The sequence below is a fragment of the Battus philenor genome, unplaced genomic scaffold, assembly GCF_028537555.1.
Source record: "Battus philenor isolate CCGP_79_NKW_IND1 unplaced genomic scaffold, ilBatPhil1.0.hap1 SCAF_1, whole genome shotgun sequence".
Lineage (NCBI taxonomy): Eukaryota > Metazoa > Arthropoda > Insecta > Lepidoptera > Papilionidae > Battus > Battus philenor.
The window spans coordinates 4,401,464-4,425,141 of NW_027181661.1; the positions used below are offsets into that span (position 1 = coordinate 4,401,464).

Below are 23,678 nucleotides of genomic sequence, written 5' to 3' on the forward strand. Positions count from 1 at the left end.
TATAATTATTTTTGGATAGCAAGTGCCTTTATAGATTAAAAATTAGCTATACAGTTGCAGTATATTTTTATTTACTAATGTTGGAGTTTAATTAAGATTAAACTGTAGTCACCAATATATCGTTAACACGCTTTATGTTTGTAAAGGTTCAATGAATTGTTATCACATTTATATAGTTGTAAACTTTATCTATGAGATCATATTAAATATTGTTGGGCTTATGTTCTTTACACTTATAATTTAGGTGGAATTTAGAACAAATGCTTTATGTTTCGATTGCGAAGCAAAGAAACAAATTATTTCTCTAGACGTCATATTACGTCTTAATCTTTGGGAAATATATTGGTAGTGGATGATTTTGGAGATAGTATATGCGTGTACTATTTTATGTCTTATGGATAGCATATCGTGTATTGTACTGTTATATTTATTTATTGACTGTCTTTAAATATAATGGTAACGATAAAATACGTTTACTCAACATCCAGCTTTTAACAGAACTATTATTATTGATCGTCAATTGATTATCTATTTTTTTAGTCTGTTTTATTTTTGACTCTACCTAGCAAGGTGTTAGTTATGGTGAAGAAGCAAGAAGAAACACCATAATAACACATTTTTTAATGAAGTTTGGCATAGATTTATACGTATAAACTTTATCAGATATAACCTATATGAAACCAAAATAATCCGGCGGCATCACTGCCAAGGATTCTTATCAGTTAAATACTCGTTCGATTCTCAGAAGTAGCTCTAGCGCTAAAAGACCCGGTAAAAATAATAGACTAATAAATAGAGTAGTAAAATATTAATACAAGAAATTTATTAATTCAGATAATCGTACTGTCACTCTAATGACTTTATTTGTAAACAGAACTGTGGTTTAAATTGAGAAAATAGTGTAATAAGTAAAATAGTATAATGAAAATACAGTTTTTAAACATATCAATATTTGAATTAGTAACCGCATTTTAATATTTGAATTAGAAACTGCATTTTTGTATTTACCTTTTTTTGCCCTTGATGTAGACTATTGCCTTATTTACATTACTGCAGGCTGTTTAAGCGTAGTTTAAGTAATGAACTTTCAGTGCGCTCGTGGCTCGAGGCGTTAGATTAATATACATGACTGAGTCGACTTTGAGTTCTAAGATCACTTAAGCGGGTACTTTCAAGGTTAACCTAGGCTGTTACTTAATACCATAAAGCCGAACCTCCACTTGGTTCGTTACTATATCCTGGGTAAGGTTACTATCATTTGGGAATAAGCCGAAGATGAAACTCTAGCAACGCAATCTATAATGGTTATATCCCTCTTAAGTTGTTCTTCCTTCCGCGCCTCTTCAGCTCCTGTTTTTACTTGGTATTTACCATAAAATTCTGATTTTTATCTGTGTTATGTTTCAAAAGAATTTCTAATATTTTATTTAAAATCACTGCTTAAATTTGCGTAGATAAAATTATTAGTTTTTTAGTATGAAACAATTTTGACTAGACAATAATCGAATAATGTCATTTATTTTCTGTGTAAATTCAAATAACATTAAATTATTAAAAGAGGATAAAACAAAGTAGCAGCAACCGGTATTTATAATCGTATTATCAAGTCACTTATAAATTTGGGCAAAAATCGAAGTAAAAATTGTATTTATAACGTGCAATCAGCTTCATTTAAACAATCATTTAATACTTATTTTTATCTTTTTTAATTCGATCAAAAAATATCGAATAAAGATATGCTAATTAAGATTCCTTATCGAATATTTTTATCATCTTTAAATTATAATCGCGTAAAAGTTAAATTCTTAAGCCATTTCTTCGCCAAAGTCGATCGAAATTATTATTACTGATAATTGTAACTATGAGAATCAATTTTAGAAAAGGAAAAATAGCAATATAATTATTCTGCTTAGTTTTCTTTTTTCAAAATTACGCAAGTTATTTTGTTCTGATGAAATTACAGACTCATATTAAGTTAGGTTAGTACTTTTTTCTTTGAGGACAAAAATTAATCTCATGAACTTTATTATTTCTTTATTGAAAATTTTATAAAAAACACGTCTTTAAAAATAAACGAACTTGATTATTCTTCTGTTCATTAACGAAAATTAAAACAATAATTATATTACTTTTAATTGTTCAGTTCTTAGTCATAATATATATATATATATATATATATATATATATATATATATATATATATATATATATATATATAGTCATTATATAAATATGTATAAAGTGATCGCTGTAAAATATGTTCACCGTCATCATTTCAGTCGAGGACGTTCACTGCTGGAAATAAGTCTATTCAATTGATTTGTAAGATTGATTAAAAACGGTCTGTAGAAGAACGCCGGTTCCACTGTCAAAACCTAAAGAGGACATCCGTACTGGGCGCTATGTGGCCTGCCCTCTGCGATTTCAACTGAAATGTGTTTTAATTTTTTCAATTGAAATATGATAAGTCAATCACCTGGCAGTACAAAGTCTAACAGGATTTAATAAGTGCTTAAGTATTTTAATATTTTATCAGCACTAAAAAATAGCAAGCAGCTTTTCTGGCCTTAGTAGATATTTATTTAATTCTATTTATTAATAGTTTAACAATTAAGCTTCTTTATTTTCGTTTAAGCGATATGTCATTTTCACGTAGCATTCATGTGTCTTAATCACTCGATAATCACCTGATTGAATTTAGATAAAAATTAAAAAATAATGATAACGTTCACTTGTCATAAACCGGTAATATTTATTGTTGTAGATAATATAAATCAAAATATTTATTAAATATTACACAATTTAGCACTTTTTTATGTATTATATTCTATATGTATAAGGTTTATTCTTATTTCTCTTATTCACGTCAGAGCTTGAAAACAACTGTTGACAAAGAAAGACGAATAAAATTTTTTTTGTAAAAGCATTTCGTGGAAAAACTATTATAGAGGTTTGAAAAATTTCGTATCATGATATTTGACCTTTGTGAATTTGACAGACTGCTTTGAACTTCGACGTACAACAGGTCACGCGTTGCAATTTTTTTATAACGTTTACAGTTGCATCATAGTATTTGATATTAAAATTAATTAATTTCACATTTAATCAATAAAAAAGATCCCTCTAAAATATTTTACATTAATAATTTTATTACGTTATAAATTGGTGAAATAAAAAAATGTTTGAAACGCTTTAAACGATTCAAAGCTCATAGTTTACGGTGTCTTGTGCAAACATCACTCCATTATGAGCTTTGTAATTTTTTAACAAGGTATTTTTTCTGCCGCGCAAGATCGGTTATCTTGGCGGTCTTTGGAGTAGGTTTATGCCTTGCAGTGAGCGTCTATCAGCTGACATGATGATAACTGTGATGATTGTTCTGCTACCTTCAGATTTAAACAAAGAAGAATGATGAGAAGGTGAATAAAGTGAATTGGTATAGAGTTGTTTCTTTAATGCAGGTTTTAATTGACAACGCGTACAACATGCCAGATTTGGATTCCACGGTTCGCCTCATAAATCCTTCGACAGAGGTATTGATTGCGCTTTCACCTGAGCAAACTTATACGACACCTGGGGTTAAATCATTTAAGCCAGAAGAGAGGCAATGCTACTACCATGACGAGGTAATATTATTTATTTTAGCTATTCCTTATTAAGAATTTTGAATGCGGTGCACACGTTTGATGTAGACTCTTCTTAATCAAATTCTTTTCTCATATTTAAAATACTCATTTACATTGGGAGGATGGCGAAAAAATCTTTTTTTTTTAATCATTTTATCACCTTCGATAAACTTTAAAGAAAGCGGTAGTGATTTGGTAGTTACAGTAATAGAAGTCTCGATGAAAACAGTTTCACGACAATGAGATGAAAAAATATACAAATAATATTAGAAATAAGATTTTTTATTCAAACAGTTTACTCTTCTCTTATTATGACGCAAATTGATAAGTAGAATTCGTTATCTTAAAACAGTGAAAAGTTTCAAGTGCCCTCATAGAGGAGTGTGTCGCCAAGTAAAACACAATTATATTTATTCTCATTTTTTCAGCAGCTCAAAAATCACGTAAATTTAAAAATATAAACAAAAGTCCATTTAAAGTGTAACGATTTTAAAATTTGTGATTGTCAATGTTTAAATTAAATAACACCGCTACCGTCTTTCCCTTTTTGCTAGCACTGCCACGAGTTTTACCTGACTTTTTTATCACTGAACTTTAATTAAATCATTTCACTTAAAATTTATAACAGTAATCAACATATATTAAAAATACTCTTTAGATTAAAAAACAATACTCTATAGTTTAAAAAACAATATATCCAATCGCCGTTAAAATTTGGTAAATTGTTCGATATATCCCTGGGAGGTTAATGAGATTTTTTTTTACAGTTGAGATATAAAAAATGCCGTTTCGTTCAGATTTATAAAACAAATAACACAGCAACGCGTGATCGCGTTCACCTATTAATCAATATAACTCCTCGTCGGAAACTTAATAAACGCCTCTTCACTCCCCTCACGGGTGAAATTTCATAAAATCCATTCTAAATTGATCTCTACGCAGCAAAAGAAATATTTGTACCTAGTAAGCTATGCCTTATGGTTTCAGAGATAGCATTATTATTTCGTACGTAGCTTGAAATATTTTATACATGGACATATCCTGATTGGTTAAAAGTGTAAAAGATTAAATACGGATAGTGTGCAGCTTATTTCTCATTTCTACTTGGTCGTTTCTGTTAATTGCTGAAGGTGCCGTCATTCCTGGAAAACCTTGGTCGAGGATTTGACGTCTTCACAGGTTTCTTTTACCTACTTTTCTGAGCGCTTTCGTCACTTTGAAGCCCGTCACCGCCCGCACAGGCTCCTCCCGGGCTGGTGATCGGTCGCTTAGTCTCTTTCCCTCTACTTTTTCTATGACGATTAGCTAATCTAGACTCTCTGGTTGCCTCCGAGCTATGTGACTGAAGTGGACAAGTATCCGCTTGTAGTAGGTATTGGGGAGCCTGGTTTTATATGGAATTGATCTAGAAAAGATCTATTGGTCCTTCTGGCAGTAATTTATCACACTAACAATTAATTATTGTAATAACACACATAAAAATTATGATCGACAACAGTGTTCCAATTGGCCCCACCTTTCCCAATTTTGGCACTTGTGACATTTTATTACTTTGAAATCACGTGGTGTATTGATTACGTTTAAAATCTGGTAAATTACACGCACGATAAGAGTGAACTATGAAACTTGTTTACCGGCACTTGAAAATGTTCTCTTTATCGCCTTAAAATGAGAAGTGTCAATCTAATATCAAAATAAATAGACGTTTGCTATCAACATCCTAGCAGTTCACCTTATCTTTTTAATAACCGTGTGAAATATTCCGAGCCTAATATTTATTCAAGGTCCTAGTATAAAACAATATCACAATGGCCCAAAACAAACTATTAGTCTAAATCTTAAAACATTCATACATCGAGCACATGTGAATTTTTAAGTGTTTTTAAATACTCACGTATCATTGGCGAGCGTGTGGAATGTATAAACGGATTAAATAAATGCAAATGATGCTGGCAATTTAGTTATAATTTTACAAAACTAGGTAACAGTAAAATAATACGTAACAATAGACTGACAGAACAAACGAACGTAAATATGACAAATTAAATTAATATTAAATGTTAAGTATCCCAAATACGAAAAGCGGAACAATAACTAATAATAACGTACAATAGTAGCAAACAAAACCGCTGTACCAAGTCTTAAGTATGCTCTATATCCGCTGGGAGACGGGGGAGTATCGGCTCTTTCGTGTCCTTGGTCCGCCATTCACGCTCGTAGGTAAAGTTTATGATCTTTTTCTTCAGCTTAACTCGCCACACTTTCCTAGGGTGTGGTACAGCGGTTTTAGTAGCACTAAAATTTAACAAATTAAAAAAAAGAAATGTAAATTAAAAAAAGAAACTATTTTCGGAGACTACGTACAAGCAAGTGCTCTGTAGCACTGTAATACCAATTCATGCATAACCTAATATTACTATAATAAATACTTAAACCTAATTATAGCATTACTAAGTACTAGTTAGTACATAAGCGTGTTCTTAATAAATTATCTGATGTAAAGAATAATCTCTATGTACATAATATATAGAAACAGAAATGAAAAGATCCGAAGGTCTGATCTGTTCAGGAGTGGACGTCCTATTTTTTAAATAACGATAATGTACAGATTAAAAATTTAAAAATAACTACAAGAGCCCTTTACAAAGAAGAATCCTTTACAAGGAAGAGAAAGTAGCTGTTATAACTAATTTAAATACCTACGGTTTAAGTTTAAATTACCTCCCGGTTGCTAGCATCCACAGAGCGTTTTTTTCGTCTCTTAAATCGATGAAATATCTATGAGCCCAAAATATAGCTCTTCAGCGAGCGACGCGGGCTATTTACTGTCAAGCCGTATAGGTTAAGCGTAGCCATCTATGCGGCATCAAATCCTATGAAGTCGTTATTTCGAAAGCGCTAAAGGGAATTTGTCAATGACAATTAAGGAAATAGACGTGACTAGTACGTTAACTCTATAAATTCAACGTGTGGTTGCCGGGTTGGGTAAATCTCGTTGTTGTGAGAGGGGCCGGGTAGGGTGCAGTTTTAGGGATGCCTCCTAGCAACGCATCGGTCTTCACACATACAAACAAATCTAATCTCAAACTGACTTGCTCATTTATATTTAGCTATGAGCGATAATAATGTGTTTTGCACACATTTAAAATCGCTTGATTTTTATTATGATTAAAATTATAATTCAATTATATTATCTCCGTTGAATAAATTTACTTCACTATCCGGTTCATTCTTGTTACGCACCCAATTTAAACATAATTAATTTAAAATAAGGATTTTTCTGATATAAAGCGATGAAAAAGTATTTTGAACCGTGTATTTCATTGGGAAGGACATCTTTATCTCTCATACTTCACATAACAGTTTTTTCGCAGTGTCCTACACTTGATTTTTCTCTGTTGATGTTAATGCTGTTATTGAGATCCCTTATTTGGATCCAACAATGGTCCGCCTACACTGTCCGTGGTTAGGAAGCGGGAGGCCGCTATCTAAAAACGGGTGTTGTGGCGTGTTGAGTAGCGTTTGTTTTTTGACCTGTGTGAAGTGTTGCAAATGCAGTGGTTGCCGATGATGTTGAGTGGTTTGCTCTTGCAATGTTATGAGTGTCTGCAGGGGGTGCGGTGTGGAGAGTGTTTAGTGGGAACCCTCTGATGGGCGTGAAGAGAACGTTTTTAGGACGCCTCTTGGTCTTTACTGAGGTACGGGGGGGGGGAAGCGTGAGGCGCTAGCTATAAGGGGATTGGAATGTACGGAGGTCGACTCAAAGTAAGTTTTTGAGCAAGCCAGAAAAAACTCTTGGTGAAGAGTTTGAGGTTGCTGTGGAGGTCCACATTTCGCTGGAACCAATTCACCCCCATTTTATCCAGGTGAGGAGTTTTGCAGCGTCTGTAGAGCGTTGATCTTGGTGGATGTGCCGCGCGTGAATACAATGCTCACGTAAGAGAAAACTGGTCTTACGCAAGCCTTGTACAGGTGTAGCTTGTACCCGAGGGACAGTTTGCTTGAGGGGAAAATGAGAAAGTAAAGCTTTTTGAGGATGTAAGAGCTTTATTCCTGACTTGGCGAATATGTTGACTAAATGTTATTTTGGAGTCTAAGGTGACCCCGAGGTACTTGACTGAATCCTTCCAAGGGATGGGTCGTTTCGAAGAAGATGAGGGTGCCCCGGTCGGCGAGACGCTTGCTCTTGCGTACCCAGGGATTCTGAGCGCTACGTGAGAATATAATCACCTAACTTTTGTCAGGGTTAACGTCTATTCTCCATTTCTTAAACCGTTCGCCTATGCGGGTGGCCGATGCTTGCAGGTGACGCGAAATTAATGCGCGCGCTCTACTGGAGGTGTAGAGTACGGTGTCGTCCGCGAAGAGCGCGAATTGAACCTGGAGTGGAGAGGACGCCTTCCGCTCGATAATGGCGGTTCGACAAGAAGACTCGTGATGATCTTAACGAGTCTATCCGGTACGTTGAGTGCGTACAGTTCACATAATAAACCGTTTTGCCAGACTTTGTCGGAGGCCTTGGCGATATCGAATAAGAAAGCGTCTGTGTCTATAGGCCTTCGTGGTGCAAAGCCGTTGAGTATGGATTCCTTGAATCTGTATGCTTGATGGACGCACGAGTGGTGATTTCGGAATCCGAACTGTTCGTCTGGGAGGAGCTTTTGCTTGTGGACGACGTCTTTAAGCCGCTTGAGAAGGACGCGTTCGTATAGCTTCCTCTAGGTGTTGAGGAGATTTATATGGCGATAAGATAAGGGGCGATTCCTTGGTTTGCCAGGCTTCGGAATCCCTACCACCACCACTTCTTCCCAGACATCTGGAAAAAAGCAACTGGCAGTAAGGGAGTTGAAAATGGAAACCAGTAGGAGAATTAGGTGAGGAGGGAGGATTTTTAGGACTCTGTTGGATATGCCATCAGGTACCGGAGCTGATTTGTTTTTAAGACCTTTTATAAGATCTGCGACCTCTTCGGAGGAGACGGGAGGGATTTTATGTCCGTTCGGCGGGAGCGCCAATTTGATCCGGACCTCAGATTCGACCGTACGTAGATGGATAGGGTCTACTGGCGAAAATGAGTCAGTGTATTGTTGCTCTAAGCTGTCGGCCAGTCATTCAACCTTGTCGATGTCCTCGAATGCTAAGGACGAGTCGGATTCTCTAATGAGGGAGCTATCGTCTGTTTTGAGACTTCGGGCCAGACGCCAGAAGGCGTCTTTTGTAGGCTTGAGGTCACTAAGCAGATTATCCCATTTCTTATTCTTTGCTCCACGAGCCGTTCTTTGACCAGCTTTTAAAGTTTGCGAAGGCGCAAACTATTCTCCACGGGGAGAGAGTACACAAACTTGCGTTTGATGACTGTCCTCTGGGTAGATTCTTCGATGGCTGAGTGAACGTGTTTAACAAATGAGTATATTGCCTCTACGGTTTCCTCGGGCGAGTTAAGGTTGTCGAGGCTACTAGAGAGATGCCGGGATTGGAACTTGAGTCTAGACTTTATGGCATGCCAGTTAACGCTAGTTTTGGTTAAAAGAACCTCAGTAGCGCTCTGGCCCAGTTGCATTAGGACGGGACGATGGTCGGAGTCGAGAGCGTGAAGCGATTAGATGCTTTGAATTTGCAAAGTGACGTTGCCAAACAGGGCTAGGTCAATAGTTGACGCCCTGTGAGGGAGCAAGTTGTTAGGGTAACGAGTGGATGATGCGGGAGCCCTTGTGGCTAAATCTAGTTCGCCGGCTACTTTGTAGAGGTTATACCCGTTTGCGTTGTTAGAGCTTGCATTTCAGCTGTTGTGCTTGCTGTTAAATTTGCCAGCAATCAAGACTGCCGTATCGGGGAGGACTTAGAGAGGCTATGTCCTCCGTGAAATCTGCGAGCCCCGCGGAGGGCTTGGCGGGTTTGGGGTGCGGTTTTAGAGCAGCCGTAGATGGGAGCGTTGGAGGCGCTACCGAGGGCTGAGGGGGTGCTGCTACCCGTGTGGGGTAGAGGGGTTTGGCCCACGCGGAGGCGGGTTGCTGGTTTTATGTGTGTGAGTTAGTGAAACAGTGGAGTAAATAATAGTTCAGTGTACTCTCGATTGACGGGAAGCACTAACACACACGAACTCCCTGTCAGGTGGCAGAGAGTAGAAGAACTTGCTCACGGGAGCCGATGGGTGGACTGCGAACGGCACTTCCTAAATTATATCGGTTTCTAAACCGAGCTGGGCTCTCCTGTGCCAAACAGCGGTATTGAAAGAGGTTAGCCCCTGCTGATGTTGAACTAAGCTAACCAAAGTTAAGGCGTCTCTCTGTCCTATTCGGGACGACACACGCCGTGAGGGTGAGCCGAGCCGCGCGAGACGCGTGTCCTGCTCCAAGCGGGAATTTTTTTCAAGTCAAGTCTCAATTTCAAATCAATTCAAGTCTCACGCAAGCGGAGTTGCGGTACGGTGCGGTGGGGCACTTAGAAAAGTCGGCGGGGAGAGCTCAAGCAGGCAGCGCTAGTCACGAGTAGGGCGCGAACAGAGCGTGCAGCTGCTTCGAGCGATCGGAGCCGAGTAGCGTCCTTCAAATTTGAATTTAATAATTCGAATATTCATTCGATACTAGAACTAGTCGCTGTGATAACATCCGCAACCAATCAATATTTCACAAAAAAAACCTTTCCCCAATAAATTAGAACTGCGTTTAGTCATCTGTGGGTAGATTGATGTTTGTGAAAAATCTATACGGAGTTCTAAGTCGGGTGAATGTAATTTATTTTTAAATCGTTCTAATACGAAGTCATTGGAATAATCCTTTTTTGTCCACAGCTGCAAATGGGCCGCTCTCACAGATATCCACTTAGACAATATTTTTTATTGACTCCGTTTTTGAGGGCTTCTCGGTCCTCCCACTTTGTAGGCAGGAACGTTACAGTTTCGGGCTAAAATATTTTTTTCAATTTTGTAATACTTTTTTTAGTTAGTAGTATAGTTCAGTATAGTTAAATTTTAATATGTATTTTTTTTCATTCATTCCTTTCTATTCTTCTTTCACACATCACTTTTTTCCCCATCTACATCCCTGGTAACATTTGTTTTCTTTTGTTTCGTTTTGTTTTAGGGTATTTTTTTAGTTTTTCTTTTATTAAATTATTTAATTGGTAATAATTTATTTATCCATTTATCTTGGAGTTGGCTTTATTTTTATTCTTTATTTTCATTTCTGTTAATGGTGTGCTGAACTACCTGTTTGTAAAATCTGAGACATATAGGGCAAAATTTATCGTCGCCCATGAGGGAGGCGAAACTTTCCTCATCTGTTTTTTTACCCATTTCCACCTCTACCTAGACCTAGATTAGACCTAATTGGAACCTAGACCTAATTGGAAGCAACCTGCATCCAATCCATCCATTTGCCCACCTTGTGAGTAGGCGTCCTACGCTATGCTTGTCGGTCATTAATAATAATATGCTTAGTGCACACAATATAAATAACGGAATCAAAACCAAAGAAAATAACAAAGAAAGCGATCCAAGTCAGTTTGATGTTTTTATTAATTATTGAATTATATTTATAATATGTATTATACCTTCTTTATTAAAAGTATATATCCTATATACATATGGTTGTATATGTAAGTTTTGTACACGTTCACTACCCGTGTATTACTTCGCGTTCTACGTTCACTACACTATTAATACTTCTACTGTTTCCATACTATGGTTGTCTGTAAAAGATTGTCTCGTGTGATAAGACCGTCCATTGTACTTTTTTGTTTATTATTATGAATCTATTAAAATATATCCTAGCCTGTGCGGTAACGAATATTAAATAAATAAATAAAAACTATACACAGTATAATAAAAAGAGGAATCTAAGTAAATATGCTTCTGGATTTTACTATAGAGCTTTGTTTCGAACAGACGTTAATACGGCTGGACTCGAATGTTTTAGCTACTATCATAGCATTTTGCTCTACAGTATTTTACTATAGGGCAGTGCCGCGAAACTGATTTTGTATTTATTTTTACAAAAAAGAGCTGTACGACTATTTATAACTTAAAACTTCATATTTCCCGAGCGATGTTTCTAAAGAAATAGGCGTTCTAACTGGTGCTTCTCAATATTTATTTAATAGTATATCTATGAGCTTAAATATGAAATAATATATTAAAAATAGTGACTGGCGCATGATATATAAAAAAAATAAAAATATCCTCCTAACGCCTAAAATACGTCTTCAAAAAGTACGCATATATAATAAAGTTCTACAGATATCTTAGTCCTTCCTTTTCTTAGTTTTAAAGATAAAATTAAAATTATATTGTTAAATAAATCTTACTATGGTATTTAAGAATTTTTGGTTGATCGAAATGTGTGGAACTTGGTTTGTTGCCTCATTTACACGCTTAATATTATAATGTATTCGTAAAAAGTTTTTAATTTTATTTTAAGAAAGTAAACGTTGAATTTCGGGTCTTATCAGTACATTAGCATTCCTATCGAGTGGTAGTTTACTACTAATAATGTTAAAATAACCGACGTTACAAAAGTGCAAGAAATATACTAGAATGAGTTGGGTTGTAAATATTTTGTTACATAAAAAATTAAAAAATAGTCAATTAAAACCAAATGCGGCATCTTTGACCATAAAATTTCTAAATTGATTAAACCAACTTCGTGCTACCCTTATTGGGCCTGCATTAGGTTCAGCGTCACAAAAAGTTTTTCGCGACTTGCTTGCACATTTTCCTTTTTGAAGTAACATTTTAAAATACATCAATTTTCTTCGCAAGATTCAATACTATTGACGGAACAAAAAAACAAATGAAAACTAGCTCTAATGGAAACTGCGCTAACAAATTATTCTAAATATAACCTTTTGTCTCTCTTAATGTCATTAAAAGCAACGAGATACTAATGGCACAGGCAGAGGCAGAGATACTAATTAAATGAACGAAATTGTTATATGAGTCTACTCATGTTTATGTTTTTAAATAATTATTTAAATTTCATATCGCACATGTTTCATGCAAAAATTGCGTATTATTTTGTACAGATTAAAATAAATTAAAGTAAACCAGCTTAAGAAGGTCTTTGATCTCTCGTTATCGGTTACTTTTGTTATTCATTATAATGTTTACATACATTATTTTAAACTTCATGAATGAAAAAAATTCCACAATTCTTTTTTATTTTAATGCTTCTTGATTTCATAGGTATATTTTCCGTTGCGTAAATAATGAGTGTTGATGTTTTTCCAACATGGGTATGTGGTGTACAGGTGTTTTAATGCTGATGCTACAAGCACTTACTGAATGTCCTTGCGACTTATTTATCCTCGTTATAAATGCTAAACGGACAGATTGTAATAGTGGCGCGTCGCCACCGTTGTCTCTCACTTCGGTGCGGGGACCGCGGTCTACGTGTGATTCGGCACTGTCCCCATCCCGGCGCTCCGGCGTTGGTAGTTTAGAGACTAGAGTTAGCCTAGGGCTACAAGACGCGTTTTGCAGACGTCTAGTGATGCTGCGACTTTACGACTGTGTAGGGTTCTCTGTTCTTGTAATGCGATTATATTTATTGACGCTTTATGACGCTCTATAACGCAGGCTAATCTCTACCTGGACACAGTTGTTCGGCACAGAGGTGCCCGGGTTAACCTCCTTGGTAATTTCCTTTAGACCCCCGTGCTCTTCCGCGATTACACTAGGCAGGTTCAGTGTTAAGGTCATTACAGGGGTTCTCTTCGGCGAGGATTCCATCATCACCTTCGGTCATTTAATGACCACAAAATTTCTGGAGGAATATGAGGCTCAGACCAAAAACCACCCTACCCGGTTCCTGACTGTAGTCACATGACACTTCTGCGCGCTATGCAGCGCCTAGTCTCGCCCCTGTCGAAAATCTGGAAATGAGCGCCCGTTCGTCGGACGTCGGAGGTGTACCCCTGGTTCCAAGTACTTGGGCTCGGACTCGGAGAGGAAGGTTGATGGACCGAAGCCTAGCTCCGCGAACAACGCTTTACCCTCGTCACGAAAAAAAGGAAGAGACCGCTCCATGCGACACCGTGTCCTTCTCCGTGGTAATGCTTTTAAAGCTGCCTACCCTTCGGCAAGCCTGGTAAAGAAAGCCATGCGCAGGCAACCTCGGGGGTTCCCAAGCTTCCTCAACAAGTAGCCTCCCAAGGTACTCTAGCGGTACTAAATCTCACCCGCCTATCTTTCTCCACGACAAACAGTCCCGTAGGGGAAGTTCGTCCACACTTACTCCTAGCCAACGAGATGGACAAGGCTAAGGTTAAGAACATTAGCCAAGGCATCATGATCAGTTCTCAGATTGTCGACGACTATTGTCGTCTCTCCTATCATCTACAACCCTTCCAGAGGAAAAACTTTTCCGTCACCATCCACTGCCTCCCTCTAGAAATCGAGGTCTTCGACGTCTGGACTAAGCCTCTCTATCCGGGAGGCAAGCCTAACACTCCCGTTCCCCTATCTTCAACTGCTCAGTCTCCGAAAACTTCAAAGCTCCAGTCGGATCTCCTTCTCCCGCCGAGGAGCTCGAAGTCTCGCGCATTATTGTGTAAAGCCTTCGGTGCATTGGAGCGCTTTCTGGAAATTTCGGGTAAATTCCCTCTTTCATCTCAACGTTACAATGCTCACCTCATAACGGCCCCCGTCTGGCGGAATACATTACACACGAATCACACTAACACTAAAGACCCGCGTCCGCCTCACTCGCATTCAAACGGGGGCAGTCAAAAGAAGCCCGTAACGCTCTTGACCTCCAAGTAGTCCTCGCTTCGCAAAACTTACACTACACTATAGTCACGTCACTATACACGAGTATAGTCCTTCTTCGTAACATCACCGTTGTAACTGGAATACGATCAGCCAGGGTATAATTTATAGCCTCTTTCCGCGAACTCAACATCGATGAAGTTGGACATAGCCTAAACCGGCTAGCACCATAACGTCAATCACATCAAATCCCATAAGAATTCTTAATTAGTAGTCAAAGACCAGAAATATTTTTACAAATCAGTTTTCTTACTTTTTTTTAATTAAGGATATTTTAGTATTTTTAATACGAAAGTGATTTAATACTTATAACGTGTTTGGTCTTTTGGGTATTTATTTATTTAAATAATTTAATACTCTTTTCCTGTATTATCGATAAAACATATCGTATTACTGATAAAACAAAACTTAAATGTAATTTAAGTCTTTTATCGAATAAAGAAAACTGCGTTGTATCGTATATTTAATTTAGGAATAAAGGCGAATCGTTACGTTTACAGCTTTTGATAGGATGTCGAAATAATTAGTTTTGTTTTATGTTCCTAGAACACTTTGTGAATATAGATTCAATATTATTGCATTGTTTTGAAATAGCTGTTGATAATATTTTAAACATTATGGAACACCAACAGATACACTAGGTTGCAAAAAAAGACCACCGAACGGTAAGAGGCATACGGAGTATTAACGTTGAATTAGATAGGTCTATTATAATAATGTCTAAGCTATGACCATCACGTGCTTGTATTTAACTCCAAAGACTTTCAGTTCGAACTCTCTAATCGCTTTGATAACCTGAAGTCGAGATTAACAACAGGTTAGTGGAAGCTGTTCACATGGGGCTGAGTAATTTTCAACTATGAAAAATAAATCTCATAAGCCAACCGATCATAATCTAAACTACGTTTGAACGACGCTCGATATGATTACATTCTCCAATGATGCTAAAGACAATCAAAACTAATCGACATTGTACTGCAAGTGATGTCCTCGATGTCTGAATTGACATCTAAATTGTAACTTAAAGCGAATGCAATTGTCTTTCAAGTTTCAGTGTCAATTTCTACAAACAAATGTTTAAAAACAAATCCTTTTATACGAAAATGTAGTTCTTTTGAGATGAAAATAATGTTCAAACTATAAAAACGGACTTACATTCTTTCCGCAAAAGCACAGCTTAAGTGGTAATCATTTGGTTTCAATTACAAATTTAAGAAGTATTAGCAACATACGCTTTGATAAAGTTTTTGATATGGCGAACTTAACTGATCTCTTTCAGGATGATAACTGGAGATCGAGATGACGCAACTTAGCTTACAGTTTGCTCGGTTCTTACCGGCCTTAGACGCCCACCAGGTTTTATGTTGAGTGTCGAACTCGTAGTTTCAAACATTTTGTTCTACAACCTGAACACAATTTTACAAAGACATTGATTTAAATAAGGTAAATTAAACATAGACCGAAATAGAATCCTTGCAAAAGCACAATTTTGCAATAATCTTTTACAGAATTACCGAGAACCGGGGTACCTATCGCTATTACCTCCCCGCCCGTGCCCCGCTCCTAAGTGCTTTTAACTAGCAATGCGATTTGAAATTTGCATTTATTTCATCAGATTTTCCTTTACCTATTTATAACTTTAATTAATCAGTGAAAACGTTGTGTAATGTTGTGTAATAAATTTTCATACTTGTTTGTTTTAATAAAAAAGACAGCAATATTACTTGAATTAAGTTGTGAACATGCAGCACTTGGGACTTAAATACCGAAGAACGTGTATATAGCTTACGTATGTGACTTATAATTCTTTTTAGCTTTTCTACGAGTTAGCGGAGTACTAGTCAGAAACCGTTGTCATCGCAAATCGTACTAAAGATCTGGTGTATAGCATGCCACATAGACTTAATGTAGTACACCCAAAAACAATATTAAATAACAATAGAGAAATAATATAATATAGAAATAATATTATCTATACAATACAAGTATTGTTTCAAGCATCTAATTAAATTCAATAGGTTCAGGTGTCTGTTAATTTATTTTCTGGCTGTCCCTACAGACATTTTATTATCAAAAGTTATTGGACTGCAGCAGTCCATTAGAAATAAACAGAATTTATTTTCAGATTAGTCATTTTATTCATTATTTTATTGTATTTAATTAGAAATTGTATTAATGAACAAGAATTATCTACAAAAATTTGTTTTCTATTTAGTACATTGCAACACTAGTAATAATACGATTATATTTTCATGGAATGCTTTACGCGTGTTTCATATATATTTTGGTCAGTGGAATGTTTGACATGTATTTTAATTAGCTATATATTTGTAGCGTCGAATTTTTTCCTTTGTCTTTTACAAGTAGAAGAAAAATTTTAGTATAAATGCAAATAGCTAAATAGTTTCAACCTTATTTTATTGTTCCGCTAAGCTATACAATTGGCGATTTATTAAAATAGACTGCTTTAAATATTATCACGATTTTTATGTCTGCTACTTTATGCACATATGTGTTTTAAAATTATTTGGGCACGAGTATGCCTCGTTCTGATAATACATCAGCCCACGTCATTTCCACGAAAATGTTAATACTCTCATTAGTGCACCTGCGTACTATTGAACCGCTGCGTACTGCTGGTTTTAATTATTCTGGGAATTCAAACGGTCAAAGTAAATATATTATCAGTTTGCTTCTATAAAATCGCACAAACTTATTCATTTAAATTTCTTATTGTATAGAAAGAGACGTTTGCAGAAGACTGGTAAATTATCTTTACATTAAGTCATTCTTTTAAGATCAACTGTATACGATACTAAAATAAAAATCATAATTATTATTTCAGCCGTAAGACGTCCTCTGCAATTTCCTACCCCTTTTCTTAGAATTCTGTGTAAAATCTGTGTAAAATCCTTTTGCATTGGATTTATAAAGCAATAATAAAGCGTGAATATGATATAATTTAACCATCTTTTTTGTTATATTTGAAGTGCTAGGTGTTACATCTTTATTAATCAATAATAATATTGAAAGTAATTAAAAAAATACCGACAAAATTTGTTGAGCACTCTTTTCAGAACCGGATGTGTTCGGAAATCTCGTAGCCGTGTATATAGTTCTATTTTTTTTTTAAATTAAAAAAATATTTACTCACAATATAAAAGGCCCTAGGTAAACCACATAACAAATGAATTAATGAAAAAACGATAAATTGCATTTATCATCATGATTACCGTCTTATCAGCGGATAGATGCCCACTGCAAAACAAAGATCGACCAGATGACCGGTGTTGCACTGCCCGTATTCAGGCACTACCCGCTTTCTTAACTATGTCGTCTATGTATATATACCTTTTTAATATTTCTACTCACATTATATTTATAAATTCCATTATGTCAACCATTTGAAACTTTGTAATTAAGTTTTTACTGTTATTTCGTTTTTATATAGTTCATAGAATATGAAAAGAGAATCATCGGTCATTCTGGATTACATGCACGTTTTATTATTATATATTGTAAGTTTATTAGAATTTTTTCGCTAATTTGGAATAGAGTTCTAGATTAATTTAGATTTTAATATCGGTCTTACCGAACTGTCAAGGTAATCTGTTAGGTGTGAGGTTATAAAATAAGTGTCATTCTATACGCTCTGAATTTTTATATCTTTAATCTCAAACATTTATCTATCGAAGATTGACATCGGAAGATTGAGTGATTTCAGTAATGATTTACATAAAAGTAAATACGTAATCATAAGTCTATTGACGCAAAACGGAAATTGATACGGCTTTCACTAATCCTGGTATCTTATGAAAAATATTTGTTAAATTTTGAACAGTTGTGATGTTCCGTGAGTCTACGTAAAATACATCATTCGTATTATCACGTGGTACGTTATGTTTCCAGGCAATCCAGACGTAAAATAACAATAAATCTCAGCGTTGTTAAAACTGCTTAGTAAATGAAAGTTAAAACACTGCAAACACTGTAAAACTATTAATTTCTTCGCAAAAAATAAATAAAATAAATGTTGAAAAAATTTATAAAAGTCGCGAAATTATTATAAATAGTCACTGTTTTCTTTATAATTCTTTTTTCTTTTATTTTCAGCCGATAGATACACAATGCAGAATATAAGCGTCCCTCAAAGATCGCCACGGTAATCGGTTTAGCACTGAACGCATCGAGCGATTTTCCCCTACCTTAATTATAACGCAGATTCAGTGAAGGAACACTCGTAGTTTGTAGAAACCCACGCCAAGTCTATCTGTTTGTGGTTTCCATTTGAGTACTTTTTAGCCTCATCTACCTTCAGTTGCAAGAGCAATGTGCCTCGTCATCTGTCACTTCAGGCGGAATAATTCTTTGAACTACGCCGGTGATCTTGTTTCTGCTACTGATTTACATATTTCTTTCTTTTTTTTATTAGGATATATATTACACAGACATTAGCATCCGTGCCTGTATTTATACAATTACATTTAATATCTCCGAAAAAAAAATTGTTAATGTTTTTGCATGTTTAAGTCCTTTAACTATTTACTTATTTAAATCGTAAACTATATAAAACTTAGAGTCAACTAATTATTATGAAGTTTTATTAAACTGTTGGTGTATTCTTTGTTTTTAAAAACACTATAACAATGTACTCAATGACCTCCACATTTGTAATTCGATCTCGCAGCGTAACTCCATGTATAGCTCTCTCCATTGCTAGGTGACCTTGAACTTTCCTCACAAGGCCACATGTAATTAAAATGTCACTTTTATTATTAATGGGTTATTTTTGTTTTAGATTAAAATTGGTGATTTTCTCCAGTACTCCTTCCACAATTGCATGGCTTACCAAAAAATTGAAATCATCAAGAAATCTTGTCACTGTATACCATTCTACTTTCCAAAGCGAAGTAAAGGTATTTACTATTGAAATAAGAACTATATTAATCAAAGCACTGCTCATATAACATAAGCTGTCTAACGTCTGCTTCGCAAACTTAATGAAAGCCACCCCCATACTGATATAATTACATAAAATTCCTTTTCAATTGCCCTCTATCGCCGAAGGAAATATTTATATTAAATTTCATGTCTCTTTCATTTCTAAACTTTCATATTACATGTTTTATAATAACATTCATTTTCTACTTTTTGTACTGTAAGGTTTATATGCTAAATATAATTATAGTATTTCGTTTAAAATATTTATTAATAGAGTACAATTAATTCTGATTCTACGACTGATTCTTCTGGTTCGATTACCGGAATCTTATATAATTCACACTTTATGCATTATTTATTGCCACTTTTCACAGACATGTTTCCAGGGGATGGAAAGCAGCGTTCTCTGCGTATAACATATTACCATACTGTAATCGCCAACCCGTCTGCCAAGCGTGGCTATTATAGAATATTAAGATACATATATTTATGTTTTTAATAATAATATTTAGTGCATTTTCTCTAAGTTCCTTCTAAGATCTTCATCATCGTAGTTATTTCAGCCGTAGGATCGCTACTTCTGAATATAACTCCCCCCTTTTAAACCTTCAGTAACACCGATAAGAAGCGGCCTGCATCTAGCGTTTTCCGACGAACTTAATAAGATTATCTATTCATTTTGTGAGTGGTCGTACTACGTCTTTTTCTATAAAATAAGGGCTTCTGTCGTTTTTACAAATCGTACTACGTCCTTTTCTATTAAATATTCTAATTTTTAAAATTAAGATATTTTTGATGATTGAAGGGTTGCCAAAATACTACCGGAAAATAAGTTTACTACGGTTAGTTTTTATTTAGAATGATTAATTATTATTTATTTATGACGCGTTGTTTATTATTTACTATATGTTGCTAAATTTATTTAACGCACTGATATTTTAGAAAAAAAGCGTACAGTAAATGCATTTCATGTTCTTTTATTATACTATTATGTTTTTATTGAGGCGAATATTGTGTGAAGGTTATTATTTTAAAAATTATTATAAATGTAATGCTTATAAATGTCATAAATAAATTCTATTATCCATTTTAAGATTATCGGATGCCAAATATATGTGTATGTATATAATATATGTATTTACGTAATGATATCGTGGAAAAACCATTTGACGTATTTATTCAGAAATGTCGTTTGAGGTTTTATTGTTACATCATTATCATCATTTCAGCTGTACAAAGTCCACTGCTAGTTATCCCCCTTCCATACATTTCCAATATGACGACATTTAGTAGGTGAACTTTCTACATCAAGGGTGAACGTAATAGAATTAACACAATATAAACATCGAGATTACATTTCTCGGTCTTATCTGGGAATACTTACAACCTTTTAATGGATTAGAAAATTTTTCGAATTTATAAAATGGGTTTCGACTTTCGACAGGTACGAAAATTAAATGTTGTGTAATGTATAAAGTACCTACCTACCAACGAATGTAAAATCAGTTATTAATACGTAATTATTTAAGACCACTTTTTCGGTGTACGACCTCAAATCAGAAATGTGGAGATCTGTCTGCGAAAGAAAATGATCGATGTAGCCAAGGGGTTGACAAGATGAAGTGACCTGCCTATGGCCATATAGTGTGCAGAAGAGATGGTCGGGGGGCTTAAACGTTCTAAGTAGGGATCATGGACTGGCCAGCGCCTACAAGGTGAATAGAGGACCTTGTTAAATTCGTCGGAAGGCATCCAGACTCTATTGAAAATCTACGGGAGAGGCCTATTTCCAACAGTGAGCGATCTAGCGCCAAATTGATGGTGGTGATGATAAATGTGTGATGTATTTAATAAAAATAATATATATATAGTAAATATTTTAATACATAAGACGCTAAAAACCCAAAAGTAAAATATATAATATAAAAAAAAACTACAAGTTAGTACGTTATAATTAAAAATCTTTTATGTTTGCTACTTTATATCGAAGTTGTGATTGATCATGTTTTGTTTTTTCAGAACAAACACGCGTCTGCAATTTCCGTGACATTGAATGTCTCGAAAATAATATACGTAAAGTATTTCAGTTTATTTTCCAGAGTTCTTGTAGGTAGCACGCGCTTATTTATAAGCAAAATATAGTTTTACTTTTAGAAATACATACGATATCTGTGTTTTACTAATTTTGTTATGGTGTTGTGAAGTAATGCTTGTTTCTTATCACTTATTAAACTCGACATATAATATTTTCACTGTAAGGCGGAATTTTTTTAATTAATTTTAATTTAAAATGTTAACATGTTTTTATTGGTTTTGATTTGCCAGTCATGTTTGACGTATACTCGCGGGTGTTTTTATACTCTGCCTTTTTGATGTAATTAGAAAAGAGTGGTTTTACTAATATTTTTACAATTTTCTTTTCCTAACTTTAGAAACCTGCTTCCTGCTTTTGCAATATTTCCTTAGCTTCGCTTATTCGACTAATTACCTTGCACAAGTAAATAGATCAATATTAAGTAAAATATTGAATTTTTAGTATCCAGCATTCCAATTAATAAGATTAATCAATTATTTCATTAAATCTGCCATTATATTGACTAATTTACATAACTATTTCATTGTAGATATAAGATAAATTGTTCACGTAAATGTAAAATGAATCAGTCGTAATTTGGAAAGAAGGTGTATCTGTAATCGAGTGAGTGAAAAATAATACAATTCTTCTCATATTATTGTAATATTATTTGCAAATATCGACAATTTACTTACACAAACAAGTTTAAAATTTGTGTAGACAAACAATGCCACGTCCGTGCCGACGGTTTTGTCTCTCACACTAAGGGAATGGGGAATACGTTATTTATTTAAACATTTATGGAGACCTTGAAAATCGTGGCTCTATTACATTCAATAATCCAGTTCTTATCTCAACTGCGTGCATAGTTTTCAATCGTGTAATATGTATTGAAATCTTTTCTTCGAATTTATTTTAGTTCTGTTAGTAAATATTTTTGTTTACACTTCTGTTTTCTTGAAATCAATTTGTATTGCGATTTTGATTATGGTAAGGATCCTATAACACATCATTGTCGCATAACGTCATCGAGTGATTATACAAACATAAAATAGAATCAACACATTAAGAAGTTTAAAGTGTAGTTCGTGTTATAAATTTCTGCAACTACTGATAGAGTACCTTTTTTCCTTCTTTTTAAATATTTGTAAAATTTGTGATTCTCTAAACTATGTAATAGCTTTTACAATGTCTCTAAAAAAAGTTTTCAATCAATACTTAATGGAAGATATCCCCGTGCTGAGGTGTATAAGTGAGTATAGCAAATAACCGGCATAAGTGAGATTCAGCGAAGCGCTCACCTCTGCCTGCAGGCTTTAACGCGAAAGCTTTGCTATGTTACAGTTTGAACTGCCTGCAGCGAATTATTCTTAAGCTGATAATACGTCGGTATTTCGAACGATTTCTGCTATGATATCAGAGTAGAACCTTTTTACGCTAATGCTATGAATTTTCATCTTTATAATTAGGTAATAGCCAATGAGGACAAGAAATACATAATATACGACAATATTATAGATATTGCACTAGGCATTTGATTTGGCACGTCAAATATATCAATCTTTAATAAAGTCATCTGTTTTTATTGCTCTATAAATGTTTTATAAACTATCCCCAGCCGACCTTTGCCAGTATTATTCTTCAGCTCAATGTGCCAAATTAAATGACGTATAATAGTAGTAAGTCAGTATTCCCGATTAATTTTGAGTAAAATTATTAAAAGATTTTTTCATAGTCTACTGTTTGATTTGTACGATTAAAGAATATTGTTAGTTTTAAACATTTTCCTTGGAAAATTTCTTTTTTTATCTCTTTCCTTCTTTCTGTTTTACAGAAAATATAAAAAGAAAAACTGCAGAAACGCTTCGAGTCATTCTCGAGTTTTACTCTAGGTAACACAGTTCACAATTATCAACATAGACTTACAACTACTACAAAGAGAGTAACAATTTTACGTACTCTTAAAAAAAAATGAATAAATTAAAAATGATTTCACTTGATATTTCATTACTTTTATAGTACGCAGTTACGTGTTGCTAAATAAATTGAAATAAGATGTTAAATGTATGTTTATTTTTATAACTTCTTGCTCCTTTTAAGTTTCGAAATATTCGCTTTTAAACTTTGCGTCATCCAAGCTTGATTGAAATTTGCGGGAGTTGGCTCACGGCAGAGTTACACGTGGCGGATTGCGAGCCACTTGTAGGTCTTTGTATTTATTAAACATATTAAAAGCGGAAAGTACATAGTGTTGAAACTACCATTTTTGCAA

At 34.8% G+C, this 23,678-nt stretch overlaps 1 protein-coding gene across 1 annotated transcript in view; it reads left to right on the forward strand.

Annotated features, from left to right (window-relative positions):
• LOC137926544 (sodium channel protein Nach-like) overlaps positions 1-23,678 on the forward strand; it is a 40,123-nt gene that overhangs the window by 11,258 nt on the left and 5,187 nt on the right. The window contains exons 5-7 of the mRNA XM_068770219.1: positions 3,462-3,626; positions 19,190-19,307; positions 21,352-21,405. Of these exons, the coding sequence (XP_068626320.1) occupies positions 3,462-3,626; positions 19,190-19,307; positions 21,352-21,405 (337 nt within the window). The remainder of the gene's footprint in view (positions 1-3,461; positions 3,627-19,189; positions 19,308-21,351; positions 21,406-23,678) is intronic.